We start from the raw sequence: 22,716 nt of genomic DNA, 5'->3' as shown, positions 1-22,716 counted from the left end.
AGAAAAAGTGAAAATACCACACAAAAAGGATCCCACGCCTAGTTTGAATATAGAGCTTTACTTAATAAATAAAACAAGACCAAAACAACAAAAATCAAATTAGTACAACCGGAGATATGCAATTTTATAGATTTTAGTGAAAATAGCGCCAAAAAGCAGAAAGTATCAACTGTGGATATCTGGCTGAGCTGGACTGGGATAAAGTCACAAGTACAGGCCTACCGCGATGGAGCATTTGCCAGTTACAATGACCTTGTAAGTATTGCTGAATGAAGTACTATAAATCCTGGCTCGTGAGCTTTATGATGATCCATGTTGAAGATGCATCATGCAGCCGAAGCGATAGGTCGATACCGAGATGCAGTGAGGCTGCAATGCGAGGACAGCAGAACATCAGATGCTTCAGAGCAGCAGTCCCGCAGAGTGTCAGTCCGTGTAGCAGCACAGCAGTCCTTCCTGGCAGAGTGTCCACAGGTCCAAAAGTGTACTGAAGAGTTGGTGTCAGAGTTCCCGTTTTTATACACAGTTGTGCCTTTGAAGTGGGGAGAAGCTTCGAGAGGCTTGCCTTTGAAGAGCACAGGCACCTTGGCTTCCTGGCACTGGCTCCAGAATAACTACAGTTTATCTCCTTTGTGTGGAGACAGGACACAGCGTATTCAAGTGTTAGTGGGGTTGGCCCATCTCTTCCCTTCCATCCTGCCAGTGATCACCCCTCCACTCACACCTAATCTCCCATTGTGTGTGGCTGTCTAAGAGGAAAGCTCAATTGTCACCCACACCCATTCATGTGTCCCACAGACACCAAATGGCTATGGCAAGGAAATGCCAACTTTCTAAAAGTGCCATTTTCAGAATTCTAATTTAAGATCAGACTTCACCATGCGTTAGGATTTTAAATTGCGATACAAGAGATACTAAACATGAGGATATTACCTGTTCCCATTTAGACATTTTACTTATAAAATGTAATAAGACAATTCTAATTTCATCCCATGAGAGAGGTTGACTTTGCAGTAGTGAAAAACAAATTTAAGAGTTTTTCACTATCAGGCCATGTAAAATTTAAAAGTACATGACCAACTTTTTTAAATACACTGCACCTTGCCCTTGGGGATGTACAGGGCAGCGCTTAGTTGTCAATACTATCACTTATGACACTGTGCCACATGGTGGTACTGTTAATCTAATTTTTTTGACATGAGCACAGTTGTTTAGTAATTCAATATACATTAAAAATTACTAATACCTGGTCGCCCAAGCAATTCTTATAGCTTTGTGTGGCCTGGAATAGTCTGAATTTTCACACCTGTAGTGTGTGATGGTTAGCACTTGTGTTGGTACTGTTGATGGAAACAATAGCAGGGGCAATGGGAAGTGCAAACTTCAGTGGCCTGTTTATGAGGGCCTTGGCACTTTTTTATTTTTATTTTACAAATTAACCACTGGTCCAGGGCCTACCTTAGGGGTAAATATATGTATTAACATGGTAGGTTTGGGCCTAGCAAAATGTTTAAATTTGCCAGGTCAAAATAGCAGATTAAAACTGTACACACACAGGCTCTGCAATGACAGGCCTACAACATGTTTAAAGTGCTTCTTAAGTTGGTGGCACAATCAGTGCTGCAGGCCCACTAGTTGTATTTAATTTACAGGCCCTGTGCACAGGTGGTACCTCTTTACTAGGGACTTGCAAGTAAATTAAATATGCCAATTGGGTATAAGCCAATTCAACATGATGAAAGGAGAGAGCACAAGCACTTTACCGATGGTTAGCAGGGGTAGGGTGCGTAGATCCTAAGGCTAGCCAAAGTGAAGTTAGGAAAAACAAGTCTGAAGGCAAAACGTTAGGGGAAAACCACACCCAGTATGCCACGTCTAACATGTATGTAACAATGACAGGGAGCATCCGGTATCCCAAGGTAGATTGTGTATAAATACCTATTTTCCCAATTAAAGCATTCAGTTTATTTTAGATTATTTACTGTGAACTCTAACAGTTGCTATCAATTAAAAATAATGCAAGAGCTTTATTTGAATAAGAAAAAATGCAATTTATTTTGAGGACTATTCCATGCTTACAAAAATATTACAAATTGTTTAATATTTTAAAATAATCCATGAAATTTAGTGGCCCAGGCAGCAAAATAATCTAATACAAACAGCACAGTCACAAGTGGCTAGAAGTGGGTTTGGCAAATAAATGTGATCATGAAAAATACACTGGTGATTTAACACAAATTGAAACAACCGCTATACCTACAATTCAAATGAATGCAGTGTAGAATATGCCGAAACATGCTTGCTGCTATTTGGACCCCATGTCCAATATGTGTCAGATTCATCAAAAGATTGGACTAGCAGGGCTACTCGGTGCAGTCACCATTCTGAGAGAATAGTCTGCACACCGCGGGAAGTAGGAGTGAACAAGAAGAAGATGTACGGTGCATGAGGTGCTGGTCAGTCACTCCTAGAGTCATCACATCAAGTTGAAGGACATCGCTCTGCTTTGACAATCTAAGCTTCCAACTGGCTGCAGATGTGTTTTAGCTTACCGTGTTTGGTACTGGTAGCCAGAACCTTGTACGGAGTCAATTTCAGATCCAGATTCTCTTTACGTAACAGCTGCAGTAGAAAGAAGAGTCAGAGTCAGAAAAAGCAGCATATAGGTTCGACAACTTTCAAGATCTACAAGTCTCAAGAAAAGCCCTATGAGCCCTAGTACCAGTCCATCACTTTAGCCCAACTCAAAGCTGGTATGGCTGTGTTGAAGGATTCTATGATCTGGCCTTTATTGGAGAAAATAATATTTATTTTTACTGTTGCAATACGAAAGTGCCATATACAAATTCCTTTTAAACGAGTGGTAATAAGTATCAAACACTAAATGCACTTTGTTTTTGTTTATGCGTCTATACAAATTATAAGCAGTTTGCTTTATGCATAAGTTTAAAGAAACCTTCATGGTGTCCTCTTACACTCTGTTTGCAGGCTCTTTCCGATTATCAATGTCTGGGTACTCTTGTGGCTATGCCTACCACCTGGAGGTGGCACTGCTTCAATCAAACTTTTATACAGCGCGTCGGTTCTGCATATGCCATGCAGATGTTATATGTGACTTGCCACAGTCAAGCACCAATGGCCATCTTCACCATTTAGCTTTAATTAAAAACGAATGGAGCTATTTGGAAGGTGTTTTCTGATCAGTGATGGCAATGGATTCAGAAGGATGGCGATGATTAATGAAAAATGCATACAAACTGCATACTGAGTGAACATTAAAGTTACTTTATCCTGTTTTTATATGTTTGCACCTCTGCGCTCTCAACAATGTGGATAGATTCTACAGCAGCTGAAAAGCAGAAAGAAAAGGGGAAAACAAAATGCAATATTGGGAAGCTTAGGTCAAGGGATAGAGGTTTGTTTCGGGGAACCTCCTATACAAACTTTGCATCACTATGGCAGGACGGAAAGGTGGTATCTCTTATAGGGGAGACAGGCATGGTCCCTCTGTTGGAAGGGTATGAGGTTTAGTAGATCTGAGTAGCAGATCTGATGACAGGCTGGAGCTACCGACCTCGTGACTGCCAAAGACTTTCCAAGAGGAAAAACAAACTGCAAACATCCGGGCCCAACACCAGATGGCGATCTATGCAAAAGTGTGTAATCTGCAGCTCATATGCCTCGAACATCATCTTTTCGTGCACAATTCCTCCAAATCCTTAATAGTTGCCAATAAGGGAGGTTGTCCTTTAAACTACTCAGTTGGAAGCTTTGATAATGGAGTATTGTATTTCTATCTGTAGGTTTTCGATGTAAAGTTGTTGTCAGCTTTTTGTCAAGCACAAAGACTTCCACATCTAGAACCGTTATGAGAGTCCTGCTCTTCGTGCTGGTAAATTTGATGTCTCATGTATAACCATTCATGAAACTGTTGTAGACGTTCTTCGTATCACTCCAAAGGCACCAGACATCGTCTATATACCTGTACCATTGTGAAATATATTCACTATATGGATTATGGTTGATGATGAATTTGTCCTCGAACAATGCCATAAACAATACGGCCATTTCTGGGGCGAAGGGACATCCCATTGCAGTCCCTTTGACTTGCATGAAGAATGTATCCTCAAATTTAAAGTACTTCTTCTTGAGGGCTATTCTAGCTAGTTCCAATATAAAGTCAGTGGGGACTCTTTTGGGCTTCACGCGTGTCTCCAAGTATTCCATGGCTTCTAATGCTTCCTCCTGTAGGATCTGAGTGTATGGTGAAGTTACATCAAACAACACTAGCCATTGGTTACAAGGGTGGAATGGTTGTCCTTCAATCTTGGTAATGAAATCAGTAGTGTCCCTTATGTAAGATGGCACTTGGTCAATGAATGGTTTGAGGAAGACATCCATGTACTTTGATAAGCAAGTATGGCATGGCATGGGGTACTTCCACAGAGTAAAATGTGTGTAGTCCCAGAAGCCTTTAGAGCAAACAAACTGACACTGTGTTGTGTTGTTGGTCAAGAAGTGGTATACTGTTTGGTTGATGGATATAACTTTCTCCTTTAGAGGAAAAAACACTGTCAGACAGTGTAGGAGGCTTGCTTAGTATATGGTGCACAATTATTTATATTTTTGGTGCATCCTCTCAAAACAATTTGTGTGTTTTAATGCAGGTTGTTTCTTAAATATGAAGCAAAACCAAAGGTGAACGGTGATGGATTAAACCCAGATCAGTTGACTGGGGGTGAGTGCTTGCAATGTTCAACACTCGTCCATCATTCCCTTTGGTTTTGCTTTGTTCGCCATAAGTTGGCAGGGTATGCTCAGACGTGAGTCCCTTGCTCACTTTGCCACTGGATTCAAGCAAGCCTGGCTGAAGACGGCTGAAATGCCAGAAACCGGTCCTAGGAAGCTTGTTTCCTGTCCAGGGAAGACATGGCTTGGCAGTTCGGGCTGGACTGTTCCCATGAGGCACAGGGTCAGACTGATTTGCATATGGCCATGTCTGAACTGGGGTGGCAGAGTGGGCTAAAGAACGGTGATGGATTAAACCCAGATCAGTTGACTGGGGGTGAGTGCTTGCAATGTTCAACACTCCGTCCATCATTCCCTTTGGTTTTGCTGTGTTTCTTAAATATGACCATCCATAAGCACAATTTGATGACCCTTTAAAGCTATTTCTTTAACATTTTTCTTGTACTGTATTTTCTATTTAGGGTCTTAATTTCTTTTTTACGTAGTGCTTTTATGATGGTTTTTAAATAATGAAATAGTAGTGCTTTTATGATTGTTTTTAAATAATCAAATAAGGCTAGTGATTGATTGATAGTGTCCTGGGGCTTCCATGCAGAATTACCGCATTCATGCTGATGAAATACATTTTTCATAGGATCAACTGAATGCGTGTAGTTTTCTTTCTGAAGACATCTTTACAATTTTTTTACAGAGCTGGGATCCCTTCTGTATCAATGTGTGGTAAAATTTAAAAGTAACGAGTTAATGATACTACAAAATGTGCTATATAATGATGTATAATTTGCCTTTCCTTGCTATGTAATTTGTTTACTTTGTCGAGTGATTTGCCTCTCTATTGTCACATAAGTTCAGTGAGACAAAACTGTAGAATTTCAGTGTCAATAGATTTCCTATTCAAAGTCTGGGAAAATATTGGACTGTAAAATACCAGAGGAATACAGGCTATAACTGACACCTGACTGAGTGGTTTAATAAACCATGAAAGGAGATGAGATCTAGTTGTTTTCCAGGTATAGTTATAGGACCTTTTTCTGTCCCCTGGTCTTTAAATTAGCACTATAAACCATTATTTTCTTCAGAGCGCTTTATAAATTTAAATAAGGGCTGTGCACACAAGACAGTGGAAGTACAATAGCAGGACAAATGACCATTAAATAGCAGGGGAAAAACACAGAAACTGTGATATAGGAGTGAATCCAACAAAAGTATTCCAGCTTAAAGCGCTCAACTTCCAACTGTGCCTTCAGCCAGTAAGACACATTGACTTTTAATGCTCACTACCAAGAGGTGCACCTGCAGCAACAAACCACAAAAACACGACTGTGCTAAAGCTGTGTAGACCTTACAAACCCTTATGATTAAAAACCCTTACACTTCGTGTGCATCTTTATCTTACCTTGCTACATACCAAAAAAAACAATTTATGCAATCACAAAATGCACAAGACATAACCCCTATGCTACTGCTTGAATGGGCCCCATGGAGCAGCCTTTCATCTCGTTGAGACAGAATTTGACGTCATCAGTTATCTGCTCAGTTTGCTTTTTGCCTTCAATGTCGTAATTAGATTTGTGTTTTAGGTTGGAATGACGTGTGCTCCCAACACAAGTTCTCTTTAGAATGACAGCACACGCCTTTCTTACCTTGTCCATGAGTGAGATAATCTGAAGGATGAGCTGATCCTGCCGTAAGTCGTCGCCATGCTTGAATATTACGGGGTATTTACCGCCTTCTTCAGTCTTAAAGAATAACTTGGCAGGCATGAGTGCACTCTGGAGAAAAAAAGTGAATTTTAGTAAATTCAATTACCCATCTGGTTTCAGCGATTTAAATACATATTCATAAAGGGAAACGTCCAGACTATTTACCGATGGCCTTTTACGCAAAACAAGACCCTCCAGTCTCCTCCCTGCGGTAATTAGTCTTCATTTTTCTCTTTGATTCCAAACTATTCCCAGTCTTTCGCAGACCTTTTCCCATCCTAAAGCTATGACTGAGTTTAACAGTAATGAATATGGGACCTCAGCGGACAACCTGAGAGTGACAACAAAGGAACCACTGCACCAGCAGCCGCATTGTAGCGTGCCAATTGAGGGCACTCCAGGCCCTCCAATACCACAAGACTTACAATGCTGGTCTTGGCCTTTCAGATTCATGGGGTATTCTAGCTATGGGTTAGCTGATCAGACCCTTTTGTAAGCCATCCAAAATAGAGTGGAGTCTAGTGCATATGCATATCAATGAGGACACAGTCGCTCACACCCTCCCCAATGTTTATTTGAGGTACCTGTACCTTAGTGTTTTTCTCTTTGTCTCACCAGGAGGACCTTAACATAGTGATGGGCGGGTCAACGATATGAAACAGTCACAATGCTTAGTAAATCTCAAGTACTGCTATATCTGTCCGCTTGTCCTCTCGAGTCAAGATAGAATTTACTGCAGATTCGTTTTCAAAATGGGAGAGTAGATATTGATACCAAAATAAGGCCACTGATACTCGTCAAGATACTTTTGCCAAAATGAACATCTCTAGTGCTTACTCAAGAGAAGTTCTTGTAGAACGTATGAGAAGTCCATGTGCAACTCTACAGATACCAGCCCAGGGTGCATATCCCTAAACAACACTGAAGCAATCTGAGGTGTAAGAGCCTCAACAAGAATGGTGATTATACACAAAAAACTAACCTATCAAAGAATAGACATCTTTTAATTTGGGTTAAACGTAAGTGTTCTACAGATATTACAACGCAGAGACCAATTTTCCTCAAACAATGGATTGGGAAAGAAAGAAACATACATTTCTGGAGGTCCAAAATTCTCAGTAGGGCAGGCTTGATGCTCTAACCGCAATATGAAGCTGTAGGCCATACAGGGTGCGTGCAGTCATATCCATATGTCGAGCATTCCCACTGTAGCCTCAAAGTTTGCAGTAAAAGCCTCTGAGTGGGAACATTTTTGGCTAGGATTACACCTCATCCCAGTCCTCAAGAGATTCATTTATTCTGACACCCATCTTTCATTATGTTTCCAGTAACTTTGGTTTATCTACTTCAAAAGACTCCAGATGCTCAGGACTCACCCCGGAGCCTCATTGCAATAACTACAGTATAAAACCCACGGCTAAATGTCCAGTACCAACTGGATCTTGGGTTTCTTTACAGCAGCACCGATTTCTATTGCTATGGAATATTTTGCACTTCTAGATACATGGGAGTAGATCCATAGATCAAGTAGGAGCGGTCCGTGCAGTTAAGAGCGGTGGGGACTCAACAGACGACGAAAAATTAATTAAATAATTAATTCTCCCTCGTCGTCTGTCGAGTCCCCCCTCTACCACGTTCCACCGCTCTTACCTGCACGGGCAGCTCCTGAGAACCAAGCAGGACAAAAACTGTTCTTGTATGGAGGTCACTACTTTCTAAGTTCTAACAACCTCTGTGCGCTCCAGCCTTAGGAGAGACATTCAACAAGGGCCCTGGAGCTTCTTCATAGGCAGGAAGTGGAACCCTGTAATCTTGAGGGGGGAGAAGGGAGTCAGCAAACGGTTATCATTGCTTGCACTGAAGCAGCCGTCTGGTCAGAGAGATTCACTTGAGGACTACAATCCCTATATTTTGTCCGGCAGGAAGGAATTCATCATGGCAGCAAACAGGAAAGCATTCTTTTCTTTTTCAAGTAGCTCTCACTGGGAGCATGTCAGGGCATTTTAAAGGTCAAACAAATAAGCTATTTGTGATCAATGACCTAAATGTCTTAGGCTTACCCATTTCATATTTTACAGCAAAGTAACCAAATTATTGTTCTTTGAACATGCTTTCGGGCATCACATTGTACCTGTCAGCACAGAAATGTCATGTTTAATCCATTTTTCCACTATGCCGAGCTCTCCAAGCCTGCAAACTCCACACCAGCTAGCATAGTTACTGCTACCAAGCTTCTTAGAAAATTCTACCATTAAAAGGAGGAGATGTGGCCTAAAGGTAAGAACAGCCGACTTTGGAAATGGGGAGCAAGGTTTGAGTCCCAGCGTAGGGTCAACATCATGTGATTCTGGGAAAATCACTAAATCTCCCTGTGCCTAATTATTTTTTTTTTAAATCTGACCTTGTGTACTGTAATCGGGTGCTCATGTTAAGTGCTCCAATACCCTTGGGTCGAGTTTGTGCTATATAAAACTGCAAAAATAAAAACCAAAAATGTAAAAAAGCACCCATCTCCCACGTGGGTTGTTTTCTGTCAGCTTGTTTGTTTCCAAACTCAAAAGAGGAGCCTGAATGTAGGTCTCCATGCTTGGAAGGCATGGAGAATTAATATACTATCTTCCTATCCAGTGCTTGGCCTTCCTTTAAATTAGCTGCTCTTGGCTACTCAGTCAAAAGAGTGAAAAGAGATGTAAGGAAAGTCAGCCAGGAACGTGACTATCCTGTTGTTAAGAACGGCGTCTAAGCATAAGCAGATTAATTTAATTATTTTCAAAATGGATAATAAATCACGGGTAATAGAAATATGAGTACTCCAATAAGTGTTTCTTAATAGCACCTCTAGGCTGCAAGATGCCTGGGTACAACTTGTAGGTTATCATCAATAACTACTTTGTCCAAAAAGTAATTCATGAAAACTACTGTACTAAAGAGGCCAAAGCTTGACCAGAGAGAGATTGAGAAGATAAGACCCAAAGGAATCCATTATTTACTGGTGAATGCTTGAACACCCCGAACTTCTGCAACTTTACACTTCTATCAAATAGGACTATCTCCTGGACAAGGCACAGACACTGGTTCGAAACAGGCGACTAAAAGGCAGCCATCTTTGACACCCGAAGAGATCCAATCCACAAGGAAAAGACATGCCAGCTGGCAGGTTTTGACATTTTTGATTTTTAGAAATATAGTGAGTTTCACCCATCGGTTCTATTGTTACTAATCCAGAGTGAATCTACATAACAGGGTTCACAAAACAATTTCAAAAAAACAGACACAGCGGACATAGTTTTTAACCGTAAGGCCTCATATACTGAAGAACACTTCTCCACTATCCACATCCATACTCAGCAATACCCTTTCAACATCTTTGTCAAAAGATGTCCATGTAAAGGACTTTAAAAATAATCTTTGGGCAGTTCTCCTTAAAAGAGAAGCCAGACAATAGTAGTTCAGAGTTTTCACAGAGCAGCCAGAAAGGACCATGGGCCATCCCAACAATGTTCTAGCTAACAACAGGGGAGAGACGGAAGAAGGTGCTGTGCGCTTGCCTCTCTTGCGAGGAAGGAGGAGAGGTTTCAGAAGATCAGAGGAAAAAGCTGCCTTTGAAAGCAGGAAGGGCAGCTATGTTCAGGGACAGTAATAAATTCACCAGCATTCAGCATCACTATCATCTGTGTATGACGCAACTAGTTAGGGAAACCAAAAAAGCAACATTCCATGCCTGTGGTTACAGTCTATGGTTCAATGGCCATATCCGAGCCGTGACCAATGTTTTACTAACCTTAAACAATGTGGCTGTCTCAGGAAAGATGCCCTTAATTTTCACCTGCGGTTCTAGGGGCAGCGGGATGGGTTCCATATCTGCTAGGTTCATTTTTTCATTGTCTCCCAGGAGAGCCTGCAGCTTTTCGTTCTATCGAGAAGAACAGACAGACAAGTACACAATAATAATACAAAGCCATATTGGATAAGCAGATGGCAAAGCCTTCAAAGATTCAGTAACTGCAACGCATTTCCACAGCTGGGCGGCCATTCAAATGCAGAGATTAACAAAACATGCGAAATAACTGGCTCATCAGTACACAGTTTTTTTTTTAACATGACAATTGTTTATGCAAATCTGTAGCTTACAAAACTTAACCTAGCATTAGCTAAGCAAACAAGTTTAGCTTTTTGTGAGGATAAATGTTTCTTAATAGTAGGGCCACTGTGCGGGTTGGCCCTAAATGCCCTGAAAGTAATAGGATTAGCCGTAAACCTAAAGGTTTGGGGTCGCAGACCTCCCTTTGCAGGTTGACTCACTCATGGACACCAACAAACATGACCCCAACTCTTCATTTATGACTGCCGAACAATGAAAGCTCACTGCAATACAAATTCAAGATTCACGGGTAAAATTCTGCGAACCCGAATGGCTGAAATGGCTCTTTGCACACCCAAGTGTTCTAAATACTTTGCTAACCAGCAACCACTTAAGGCTCAGATCGAAGGGTAGTTAATTAATTTAACATTTCAAACAAGTGTTGACAAAGCAAACAGGTCAGTTTTTTTTGTTAGCAGAAGTTTTATTTATTAGTTGGGCGAACTGTGTTGTCACTAGCTGTCCTAGAAAAAAAATCCAACACTGAGCTAACATCTTGGGCGGCAGGAACATGGAACCTGCGTCAGTGGAACAGACAGCATTAGCATAACTAATCTGCAACCTCAAGGAACAGCGCTATGAAAACAGGGAGAGCACTTCAAGTTTGTGTCATATGGGAATGGGAACCTAGAAGGCAAAACATCGCATAGGAGAGTGCTTTTCGTTACATCTTTAAATATATATATATATTATCTACTGGCGGTCGCCAGTAGATAGTTACAGTTAGGACCGAGTTCCCATAGGAAATCTGAAAATTCTATTTTGAATAACTTTGGCACCGGTTGACTTATGTTCATGAAATTTTCAAAACTAATGGGGCGCTCCGCTCACCTCCTACCCTGAAAGTCTCGGGGTGATTCGTTAAGCGGGGGCTGAGAAAAAAGGGGGGTCCCAAAACGCGTTTTCCCCATGCATTTTCCCATAGGACCTTTAGTCGAAGGTACAGCCCGAACGGCTGAACAGAATTACTTGAAATTTGGCAAAGAGGTAGTCCTCAGGTCAGCCATGTGCCTTTTGCATATATGGTGTAAATCCGTTCAGTAGTTCCTGAGAAAATCAAAAGTAAAATCATATATATATCTGGGCGGAGCCTAACCACACATCTCATTGTGAGATCTGATTGGCTGTCAGCACTTCATCCAAGAAGTGTTGGCAGCCATCTTGGGACCAATATACATGATAGCACCTCATTAAAAAGCATTGCAGTTAATAGAAGGTTTTAAGACTTTAGTTACATTATAAATCATTTGTTGATGGTACCATACTCATTTTAGGAATTGTGGTATGTTCTAAGGTGATTTTACCATGTGAAAAAGCCTTCTGCTGGGATATCATCAATCATGTTTGAGAGAAAACTATTTTCACATGCTTTTCCCACAGAGGTTTGGAAGGTGATCTATAAGCTAAACTGAGAGCATATTTTCTGTAAATTCACATTATCTTTCTCAGTCATGTGAGAATGAAGTCTGACATTCTCAGTAAAACATGTACATCCAACAAGGGCAGAGACTGTCAGTTGATTCCTTTGTGTTCTACTGCAGCTTCCCAGAGTGTTCCAAAGAACAGCTAGAGCGCTAACAGTCTTACTTATGACAAAGGTATGGCACACCTGAAGCCATCTTGATTGGAATAAAGTGGTAACATTTAAAACATTTAATTTAAAAAGGAACAAAATGAGAGGGTTCATTTTGCCATAGAATGTATGATTAGTGCTGCAGAAAGAAAAAGTAGGGCACCTTTTGAGTGACTTCTCAAATCCTCTTCTATTTCATTAGAGAATTCTGACATGCAGACTGAAACATGCACTTTCAATACCAGCAGCAGACTTCCCTGGTGAGCAGTAGCTTTACTACAGTGATCTAATGAGCAACTAGAGTGCTAACATTCTGAATTTATGGCAAATGTGTGACACATCTGAATGCCTTCGTCATTGAATCAAAGTAAAAAACTGACAGTATGCCTACTGAGGAGACTGCAGTAAATGAGGAAATTGGGAAACTTCATAACAAGTCTCCCAAGATGGCCACCAGAGACAAAAGAGCCCAAATGTAGCACAAATATCACCGAGATGTAGCCCAAGTATAGCCCAATGACAGAAATCCCACAGTGTTTTAAAGAACAACTAGAGCGCTAACAGTCTTACTTATGACAAAGGTATGGCACACCTGAAGCCATCTTGATTGGAATAAAGTGGTAACATTTAAAACATTTAATTTACAAAGGAACAAAATGAGGGGGTTCATTTTTCCATAGAAATTATGATTAGTGCTGCAGAAAGAAAACTTAGGGCACATTTTGACTTCTCAAATCCTCTTCTATTTCATTAAAAAGTTCTGACATGCAGACTGAAACATGCACTTTGAATACCAGCAGCAGACTTCCCTGGTGAGCAGTAGCTTTGCTACAGTGATCTAATGAGGAACTAGAGTGCTACCATTCAGAATTTATGGCAAATGTGTCACATCTGAATGCCTTCTTGATGGAACCAAAGTAAACAAGCATTGAAAATGCAATAGGTCTCGCCCTCGTTTAAGTTAAAGCAATTCTGTTTGTAATTAGGTGGCTTTTTAGCTTTGCTTTTATTAGTGTTTTTCAAAATTTCATGTACATAACATGCATATATGTATATATACATTTATATTTGTATTTATATAGAAATGCGCTTATATATGTATGTATATATATATACACATACATATATATAAATGCATATGCATATATGTGCATGTAGAGAGAGGTAGAGAGAGGTAGAGAGGTAGAGGTGTAGAGGTGGAGACGTAGAGGTAGAGAGGTAGAGGTAGAGAGGTAGAGAGTAGTAGAGAGAGAGGTAGAGAAAGGTAGAGAGGTAGAGAGTAGAGGATGAGTAATAGAGAGTGAGTAGTAGAGAGAGTAGCAGAGAGTGAGTAGGAGAGAGTAGTAGAGTGAGTAGTAGAGAGTGAGTAGTAGAGAGTAGTAGAGAGTGAGAAGTAGAGAGTAGTAGAGAGTGAGTAGTAGAGGGAGTAGTAGAGAGTAGTAGGGAGTGAGTAGTAGAGAGTGAGTATTAGAGAGTGAGTAGTAGAGAGTAGTAGAGAGTGAGTAGTGGAGACTGAGTAGCAGAGAGAGAGTAGTAGAGAATGAGTAGTAGAGAATGAGTAGTAGAGAATGAGTAGTAGAGTGAGCAGTAGGGAGAGTAGTAGAGAGTGAGTAGTAGAGAGTAGTAGAGAGTGAGTAGTATAGAGTAGTATAGAGTAGTAGAGAGAGTAGTAGAGGGTGATTAGTAGAGTAGTGGAGTAGTAGAGAATGAGTAGTAGAGAGTAGTAGAGAGTGAGTAGTAAAGTGAGTAGTAGGGAGTAGTAGAGAGTGAGTAGTAGAGTGAGTAGTAGAGTGAGTAGTAGAGAGCAAGTAGTAGAGAGTGTGTAGTAGAGAGAGAGTAGTAGAGAGTGAGTAGCAGAGAGAGTAGTAGAGTGAGTAGTAGAGAGTGAGTAGTAGAGAGAGAGAGTAGTAGAGAGTGAGTGGTAGAGAGTAGTAGAGTGAGTAGTAGAGAGTAGTAGAGAGTGAGTAGTAGATAAGAGTAGTAGAGTGAGTAGTTGAGAGTGAGTAGTAGAGAGTGAGTAGTAGAGAGTAGTAGAGAGTAGTAGAGTAGTAGAGAGTGAGTAGTAGAGAGTGAGTAGTAGAGTGAGTAGTAGAGAGGGAGTAGAAGAGAGAGAGTAGTAGAGAGTGAGTAGTAGAGAGTAGTAGAGTGAGTAGTAGAGAGGGAGTAGTAGAGAGAGAGTAGTAGAGAGTGAGTAGTAGAGTAGTAGAGAGTGAGTGGTAGAGAGTAGTAGGGAGTAGTAGCGAGTGAGTAGTAGAGAGTGAGTAGTTTAATTTAAAAGCAACACAATGAGGAGGTTCATTTTGCCATAGAAATTATGATTAGTGAGGAAAAAAGAAAAATTAGGGCCCATTTTGAGTGACTTCTCAAATCCTCTTCTATTTCATTAAAAAATTCTGCCATGCAGACTGAAACATGCACTTTCAATACCAGCAGCAGACTTCCCTGGTGAGCAGTAGCTTTACTACAGTGATCTAATGAGCAACTAGAGTGCTACCATTCAGAATTTATGGAAAATGTGTGACATCTGAATGCCTTCTTGATGGAATCAAAGTAAACAAGCATTGAAAATGCAATAGGTCTCACCCTCGTTTAAGTTAAAGCAATTCTGTTTGTAATTAGGTGGCTTTTTAGCTTTGCTTGTATTAGAGTTTTTCAAACTTTCATATACATACCATGCATATGTATGCATATATGTATATGTATATGTTTGCATTAATTTATATATATATAGATATGCAGATTATATTTATATGTTTATATATGTATATATATATACACATACATATATATAAATGCATATGTGTGCATGTACAGAGAGGTGTAGAGGTGTATAGGTAGAGGTGTAGAGGTGTAGAGGTAGAGAGGTAGAGAGTAGTAGAGAGAGAGGTAGAGAGTAGAAAGCGAGTAATAGAGAGTAGAGAGTGAGTAGTAGAGAGTAGTAGAGAAAGTATCAGAGAGTGAGTAGTAGAGAGTAGTAGAGTGAGTAGTAGAGAGTGAGTAGTAGAGAGTGAGTATTAGAGAGTGAGTATTAGAGAGTGAGTAGTAGAGAGTAGTAGAAAGTGAGTAGTAGAGTGAGTAGTAGAAAGTAGTAGAGAGTAGTAGAAAGTGAGTAGTAGAGAGTAGTAGAGAGTGAGTAGTAGAGTGAGTTGTAGAGAGTGAGTAGTAGAGAGTGAGTAGCAGAGTGAGTAGTAGAGAGTGAGTAGCAGAGTGAGTAGTAGAGAGTAGTAGAGAGTGAGTAGTAGAGAGTGAGTAGTATAGAGAGAGTAGTAGAGAGTAGTAGAGTAGTACAGCGTGAGTAGTAGAGAGTAGTGGAGTAGTAGAGAGTGAGTAGTAGAGAGTGAGTATTAGAGTGCGTAGTAGAGAGCGAGTAGCAGAGAGCAAGTAGTAGAGCGTGTGTAGTAGTAGAGAGTGAGTAGTAGAGAGAGTAGTAGAGAGTGAGAAGTAGAGAGAGTAGTAGAGAGTGAGTAGTAGAGTGAGTAGTAGAGAGTAGTTGAGAGCGAGTAGTAGAGAATCAGTAGTGGAGAGTGAGCAGTAGAGAGTGAGTAGTAGAGAATGAGTAGTAGAGAGTAGTACAGAGTGAGTAGTATAGAGTAGTAGAGTGAGTAGTAGAGAGTGAGTAGTAGAGAGTGAGTAGTAGAGAGAGAGTAGTAGAGTGAGTAGTAGAGAAAAGTAGAGAGTGAGTAGTAGAGCGAGTAGTAGAGAGTAGTAGAGTAGTAGAGAGTGAGTAGCAGAGAGAGTAGTAGAGTAGTAGAGAGTGAGTAGTAGAGTGAGTAGTAGAGAGTAGTAGAGAGCGAGTAGTAGAGTGAGTAGTAGAGAGTGAGTAGTAGAGAGCAAGTAGTAGAGAGTGAGTAGTAGAGAGTGAATAGTAGAGAGTGAGTAGTAGAGTAGTAGAGTGAGTAGTAGAGAGTGAGTAGTAGAGAGTAGTAGAGAGTGAGTAGTAGAGCAGTAGAGAGTGAGTGCTAGAGAGCAGCAGAGAGTAGTAGAGTGAGTAGTAGAGAGTAGTAGAGAGTGAGTAGTAGAGAGTGAATAGTAGAGAGTAGTAGTAGTAGAGAGTAGTAGAGAGAGAGAGTAGTAGAGAGTGTAGTAGAGAGTGAGTGGTAGAGAGTAGTAGTGAATGAGTAGTAGAGTGAGTAGTAGAGAGTGAGTAGTAGAGAGTGAATAGTAGAGAGTAGTAGAGTGAGTAGTAGAGAGTAGTAGAGCGTGAGTAGTAGAGAGTGAGTAGTAGAGAGTAGTAGCGAGTGAGTAGTAGAGAGTGAGTAGTAGAGTAGTAGAGAGTGAGTAGTAGAGTTTAGTAGAGAGTGAGTAGTATAGAGAGAGTAGTAGAGTAGTAGAGAGTCAGTAGTAGAGTAGTAGAGAGTAGTCAGTCAGTGTCAGTCAATGTCAGTCAGTCAGTGTCAGTCAGTCTGTCAGTGTCCGTCAATCAGTGTCAGTCAGTCAGTCAGTGTCAGTCAATCAGTGTCAGTCAGTCAGTGTCAGTTAATCAGTGTCAGTCAGTCAGTGTCAGTCAGTGTCAATCAGTGTCAGTCAGTGTCAGTCAGTCAGTCAGTGTCAGTCAGTCAGTGTCAGCTAGAGCAGCTCTGCTGACCTGGTTCTCTGGCTCTAAAGCAGCTCTGCTGACCTGGTTCTCTCTCTCTAAAGCAGTTCTGCTGACCTGGTTTCTCTGGCTCTACAGCAGGTCTGCTGACCTAGTTCTCTGGCTCTAGAGCAGCTCTGCTGACCTAGTTCTTATGCTACAGAGCAGCTCTGCTGATCTAGTTCTCTGGCTCTACAACAGCTCTGCAGACCTGGTTCTCTGGCTCTAAAGCAGCTTCATTGGCCCAGTTCTATGGCTCTGAAGCAGTTCTGCTGACATGGTTCGCTGGCTCTATAGAAGCTCTGCTGACCTGGTTCTGTCCCTCTAAAGCAGCTCTGCTGACCTGGTTTCTCTGGCTCTGCAGCAGCTCTGCTGACCTGGTTCTCTGGCTCTAGAGCAGCTCTGTTGACCTGGTTCTTGGGCTCTAGAGCAGCTCTACTGACCTGGTTCTCTGGCTCTAAAGCAGCTCTGCTGACCTGGTTCTATGGCTCTAAAGCAGCTCTGCTGATTTGGTTCTCTGGCTCTAGAGTAGCTCTGCTGACCTGGTTGTCTGGCTCTAAAGCAGCTCTGCTAACCTGGTTCTCTGGCTCTAAAGCAGCTCTGCTGGCCTGGTTCTCTGGATCTAAAGCAGCTCTGCTGACCTGGTTCTCTCCCTCTAAAGCAGCTCTGCTGACCTGGTTTCTCTGGCTCTACAGCAGCTCTGCTGACCTGGTTCTCTGACTCTAGAGCAGCTCTGCTGACCTCATTCTTAGGCTCTAGAGCAGCTCTGCTGACCTGGTTCTCTGCCTCTACAGCAGCTCTGCTGATCTGGTTTTCTGCACTCACGACGCACGCACCCGACTTCGCGAAAATATATTTAAAAATAATATAAGTTTCTTATAAGTACAAATATATTATTTTGATGTATATCTTACATAATCTCTTGCCTTAATATGTATATTAAAGACACATACATATCATTTTGGAACATAAATTTCTTTTGCGGTAGTCGCGCACCCAGCGCGCCCCAGCACGTATATGATGTCACGCAGGACCCGCAAGCGCGCAAACATCTCGTACCATAATGCGCATGTGTCGCGAATGCGCGGGAGCAGGAGTCGCAGACTGGTCGCATACCAATCACGCATATCACGTGATATTAAATGTATATGATGTAACTGAAAAACACGCAGCCGTCGCACACCATACGCGGATCGTTCATGACTTTTCTAAAATGGCGGCTAGAATGCGCGCACCCACCATGATGTGTACACTTTGCGTGCGCGACTGAGAAAAAAATTTGATTTTTCTTTTTTTAAGAAAATGATACAAATATATTAAAATGAAAACAAGAAAATTAATCAATATTTCAGTTTTAATTAAAAAATGTATTTTTGCAATTTTCAGAAAAATATATAATGTTATTTAATGAATAAAATATTTATAAATAAACAGTTAAAAAACTGTAGAAAATCAGTACAAAAAAATAGATATAACTACTATCACACTTAAAAGTTAGCATTTAAAAAACCTTTGAAATTCACTGAAAAAAACATAGGTTTCAGAGACGTTATAGTTAGAAATTAGCATTTAAAAAACCTTAGAAATTCACAGAAAAAAACATAGGTTTCAGGGGTGTTCTAGTTAGCTGCCCATTTCACTCGTACAAAACTATAGAAATTCCTCCGTTATAGTTAGTTCTGCTAACTATAACTCACGCGCCCGCAATGCACTGCTGATGATGTCACATATTGCATCATTCATGACATGGTCAGTGACATCATTGATGACATCACTGATGACATCTCAAATGACATCACTGATGACATCATCCACTTGACAATCCGATACACCACATCATACACTAGTATAACCTTTCATCACTTACTGTAAAATACAGAGTGCCATATTTGAAACCATTGACACACCAATACCAGTTACTACATACCCACTCACTGATTCCTAAGTCTACACACACAACTACCCATTCAACAACAGAATCATCTATACATGCAGTCATTAATTAATAGAACACTATCAAATGCACTTATACACATATATAGACATTGACACATCAGCAGTCATCTTAGTCGGTAATGCAGTCATCCTACTCACTCATGAAAGAAATGTATTGCACTTAAATTTACTCACTTACACAATTATCCAACGACACCTCATTTATTCAAACACATAGTAACTCATCGTTAATATGTTAAAAAAGCACCATTACAATTATACACTCATTCATATATTTACTCTCACAATCACTGACTCTTACACAAACTTATTTATATACACCAACTCTCACATACAATGACTTTTATTTTATTTACTTTGTTGAAGATGTACAACTAAAACATATATTCGCTCACCAACACACAAATAAATACACTCAGTCACCCAAACAACTGTTTCCAAATGCACTCTTAAACCTATACACCTAGTCAATCCACCATTCACACATCTATGCATAGAGTTACACACACCCCATCCAACCACACACAATCTCAGTGTCCCATACAAATACTCACCCAACTAATCAATAACTAATATACACACTCATGTAGTTAGTGACTAACTGAGGCAGCATGTTATACAACAACAGAGACAGTGCTGCACACATTCACATAGTTTAGTTACTAATCCATGTATTAAGTGAGACACTTTTAATTACTCACTTAAAAAGACAGTCAGACAGCTAGCTACTAAATCCTCCATCCAGACAGTTATATATCCACTCAATCTTCAATACAGATTGGTATATATATAATACATATTTAAATTTCAAACTAAACCACATTCAGGGGATGATGTCATCAGTGATGTCATTTGAGATGTCATCAGTGATGTCATCAGTAATGTCACTGACCATGTCATGAATGATGCAATATGTGACATCATCAGCAGTGCATTGCGGGCGCGCGAGTTATAGTTAGCAGAACTAACTATAACAGAGGAATTTCTATGGTTTTGTACGAGTGAAATGGGCAGCTAACTATAACACCCCTGAAACCTATGATTTTTTCTGTGAATATATCTATATTTATATATATATTATCTACTGGCGGTCGCCAGTAGATAGTTATAGTTAGGACCCTGCTTCCATATGAAATCCGCAACATTCTATTTGGAATAACTTTGGCGCCGGTCGACGAATCCTCGCGAAATTTTCAAAACTAATGGGGCGCTACGCTCCGCTCCTACCCTGAAAGTCTCGGGGGGATTCGTCAAGCGGGGGCTGAGAAAAAAGGGGGGTCCCAAAACGCGTTTTCCCCATGCATTTTTCCATAGGACCTTTAGACACAGCTACAGCCCGAACGGCTGAACAGAATTACTTGAAATTTGGCAGAGAGGTAGTCCTCAGGTCAAGGAAGTGCCTTTTGTAGGTCTGGTGTAAATCTGTTCAGTAGGTCCTGAGAAAATAGCATTTAAATCAATATATATATCTGTAAGCGCGCTCCGTGCGCTTACCGTAAGCTTACCGTACGCGTACGGTGCCGTGCGCGAGCTCAATTCTGATTGGTGGTTACATGACTGTAAACATTCAAATCGGTCGAAATCAGGAAGTGTCGGCCGCCATTTTCTGTCTCTCGCACTGAGAAACAAAGGTGGGGAACGTGAAACGGGGGCAACGAAGAGAGTTGCAGACCCCCTAGTGTTTGTCAGGGGGTCCAAGAAGGACCCAAAAGTACGAAAAATAAATTTAATAATTTAAAAAAAAAAATCGCGGGGTACGCGTACGGTAAGCTTACCGTACGCGCACGGCAAAAAAAATAAAAAAATAAAAAATAAAGAAGTAACAATCACATTTATTAAATAAATTAAAGGACCCACAAGGGAGAAAAAAACAAATGTTACTGCTTAAAAAAAGGCGAGGCGCGCACGGCATGGACTGCGCAAAGTGGGCGTTCGGTGCGCAAAGCGCACCGAGCGCCCACAGCGCGCGCATAGTGAAAAACCAGAAAAAAAATAAAAAATAAATACATAACTTAGCATTTAAAAAACCGTACAAATTCACTGAAAAAACCATAGGTTTCACACACGTTATAGTTAGGAATTATCATTTACAAAACCTTGCAAATTCACTTAAAAAACCATAGGTTTCACACATGTTATAGTTAGCTGTACATTTCACTCATAAAAAACCTATGAAATCCCACGTTATAGTTAGATCAGGTAACTATAACTTGCGCGACCGCAATCCACAATGTGTAATTTCAGATGTCATCATTGATGTCATGAGTGATGTCACTGACCATGTCATGAGTGATGTACTATGTGACGCCATCAGCAGTTTATTGTGGGCGCGCAAGTTATAGTTACCTGATCTAACTATAACGTGGAATTTCATTGGTTTTTTACGAGTGAAATGTACAGCTAACTATAACATGTGTGAAACCTATGGTTTTTTAAGTGAATATATATATAAATATATATATATAAAACTCCAAACTTTTCTTTATGCAAAAGTAAACACGGACTCCCAGGAGATTTGCAGTTCTAAAGCTTGTTTAATAGACTGCACACAACAACGCGTTTCAGCTTTCGCCTTGTTCACGTCAAAGAAAATACTGTTTGAATAAAGTTAAATACAATTGATTAAGCGCAAAATAGACAACAGACTCAACTAAACCACATAATGGTACAGGGAGATGGTAATATGGCGGCCATCTTAGCCTGGTGCAAAATTCATTCAAAAAACCTGTAATGTGAGATAACACTACAAAAATTGTAAATAAATAAAGCGACAGTGATTGACTTTCATTATCACAGAAAAGTTTGGAGTTTTATAATTGGGGCTGCCGATTACCCCAACTCGGACCGCCCTCTCTGACAGCCTTCTCCATTATCGGGACTGTTGGTGATTTACTTTGGTAACGAAGGCTGACCTCGCTCACCTCCTTTGCTGCCGCTGTGGTGCTTCACAGTGATTCCGCTGCCATGCACAAACGGTTTGATTTTCATTGAGGACGCCGCGCCTCGTAAGCTCCGTGCGGTGATTGGCTACAGCAGGACTGCTGTCGTTGGAAGCGAGGGCTGACCCCTTGGTAACGAAGGCCGACCCCGCTTACTTCCCTGGCTGCTGCTGGTGTGGTGTCCTACAGAGACTTCGCTGCTACTAATAACGGTGTGAGTTCGATTGAAGACGCCGCGCTTTGAAAAGCTTTGTGCGGTGAGTGGTTGCAGCGGGACTGTTGTCTTCGGAAGCGAGGGCTAACCCATCCGTTGCGTCTGCTGGGGCGTTTCATGCCGATTCCGTAGCTACAGGTATCGATGCGATCATGATCTAAACGCCGCGATCTACAATTTTGCATTTGGCATGTGGAGAGTAACTTCAACGTTACAACATTTCCATTGTTAATCTTAAGGAACTGTGTGATCTCTGTCCGCCTAGTCGGTGTGACTGAGACGCTGTGGCTTACAATTGTTGTGAGAAGAGCAACTACAGCGCTGTAACATTTCCTTTGCTAACTTTAAAGGAATTGAGAGATTTCTGCACATCCAAGCCGGTGTCTCTTTGTGTTTCTGGGCTTTGTTGTTTAACGAGCGTCTGGATCACATAGGTTTGGCCCCGGTTCAGTGTGTGGGATCCTCATGTGTTTCACGCATCGAGGTGCTTTGCGAGTAGGGAGCTGAGTGGATATTGGGACTGACTAGTCTCAATTTTCTCGGCGCAGGAGATTTGGAGAATCATAGCTTGTTAAGTATGGCTGCGGCTTTAGAAGCAAAGCGCAAGGTAACAGCCAACAGACTCTTTTTTACACAAAACAATGCAAATGGTGATTCTACAAGTCCAACTACTGTCATTACGGAAGAAATCAAAGTCCAGCAAATCTATATACAATTGGAGAAGTTATATAAGAAAGAACTCTCCAAATGGTGGGAGGCAGAGTCTTTACAAAGATACATAGATGTAGCCCGAGTGCCTCGAGGGCTACGCATATTTACTATCCCCACCTATGAGGACCCTGATCCGGAGATGCTGGAGGAATGGTCG

At 41.0% G+C, this 22,716-nt stretch overlaps 1 protein-coding gene across 1 annotated transcript in view; it reads right to left on the bottom strand.

Annotated features, from left to right (window-relative positions):
• The window catches only part of PIK3C3 (phosphatidylinositol 3-kinase catalytic subunit type 3), an 855,016-nt gene that overhangs the window by 346,208 nt on the left and 486,092 nt on the right, over positions 1 to 22,716 (bottom strand). The window contains exons 16-18 of the mRNA XM_085629033.1: positions 10,234 to 10,365; positions 6,393 to 6,521; positions 2,553 to 2,622 (exon numbers count right to left, since the gene is read on the bottom strand). Of these exons, the coding sequence (XP_085485159.1) occupies positions 2,553 to 2,622; positions 6,393 to 6,521; positions 10,234 to 10,365 (331 nt within the window). The remainder of the gene's footprint in view (positions 1 to 2,552; positions 2,623 to 6,392; positions 6,522 to 10,233; positions 10,366 to 22,716) is intronic.

This window comes from Triturus cristatus, chromosome 2_1, assembly GCF_964204655.1.
Source record: "Triturus cristatus chromosome 2_1, aTriCri1.1, whole genome shotgun sequence".
In the NCBI taxonomy this organism is placed as follows: domain Eukaryota; kingdom Metazoa; phylum Chordata; class Amphibia; order Caudata; family Salamandridae; genus Triturus; species Triturus cristatus.
The sequence above is the reverse complement of the archived record's forward strand: the minus strand, read 5'-3'. Positions and strand labels throughout refer to the sequence as shown.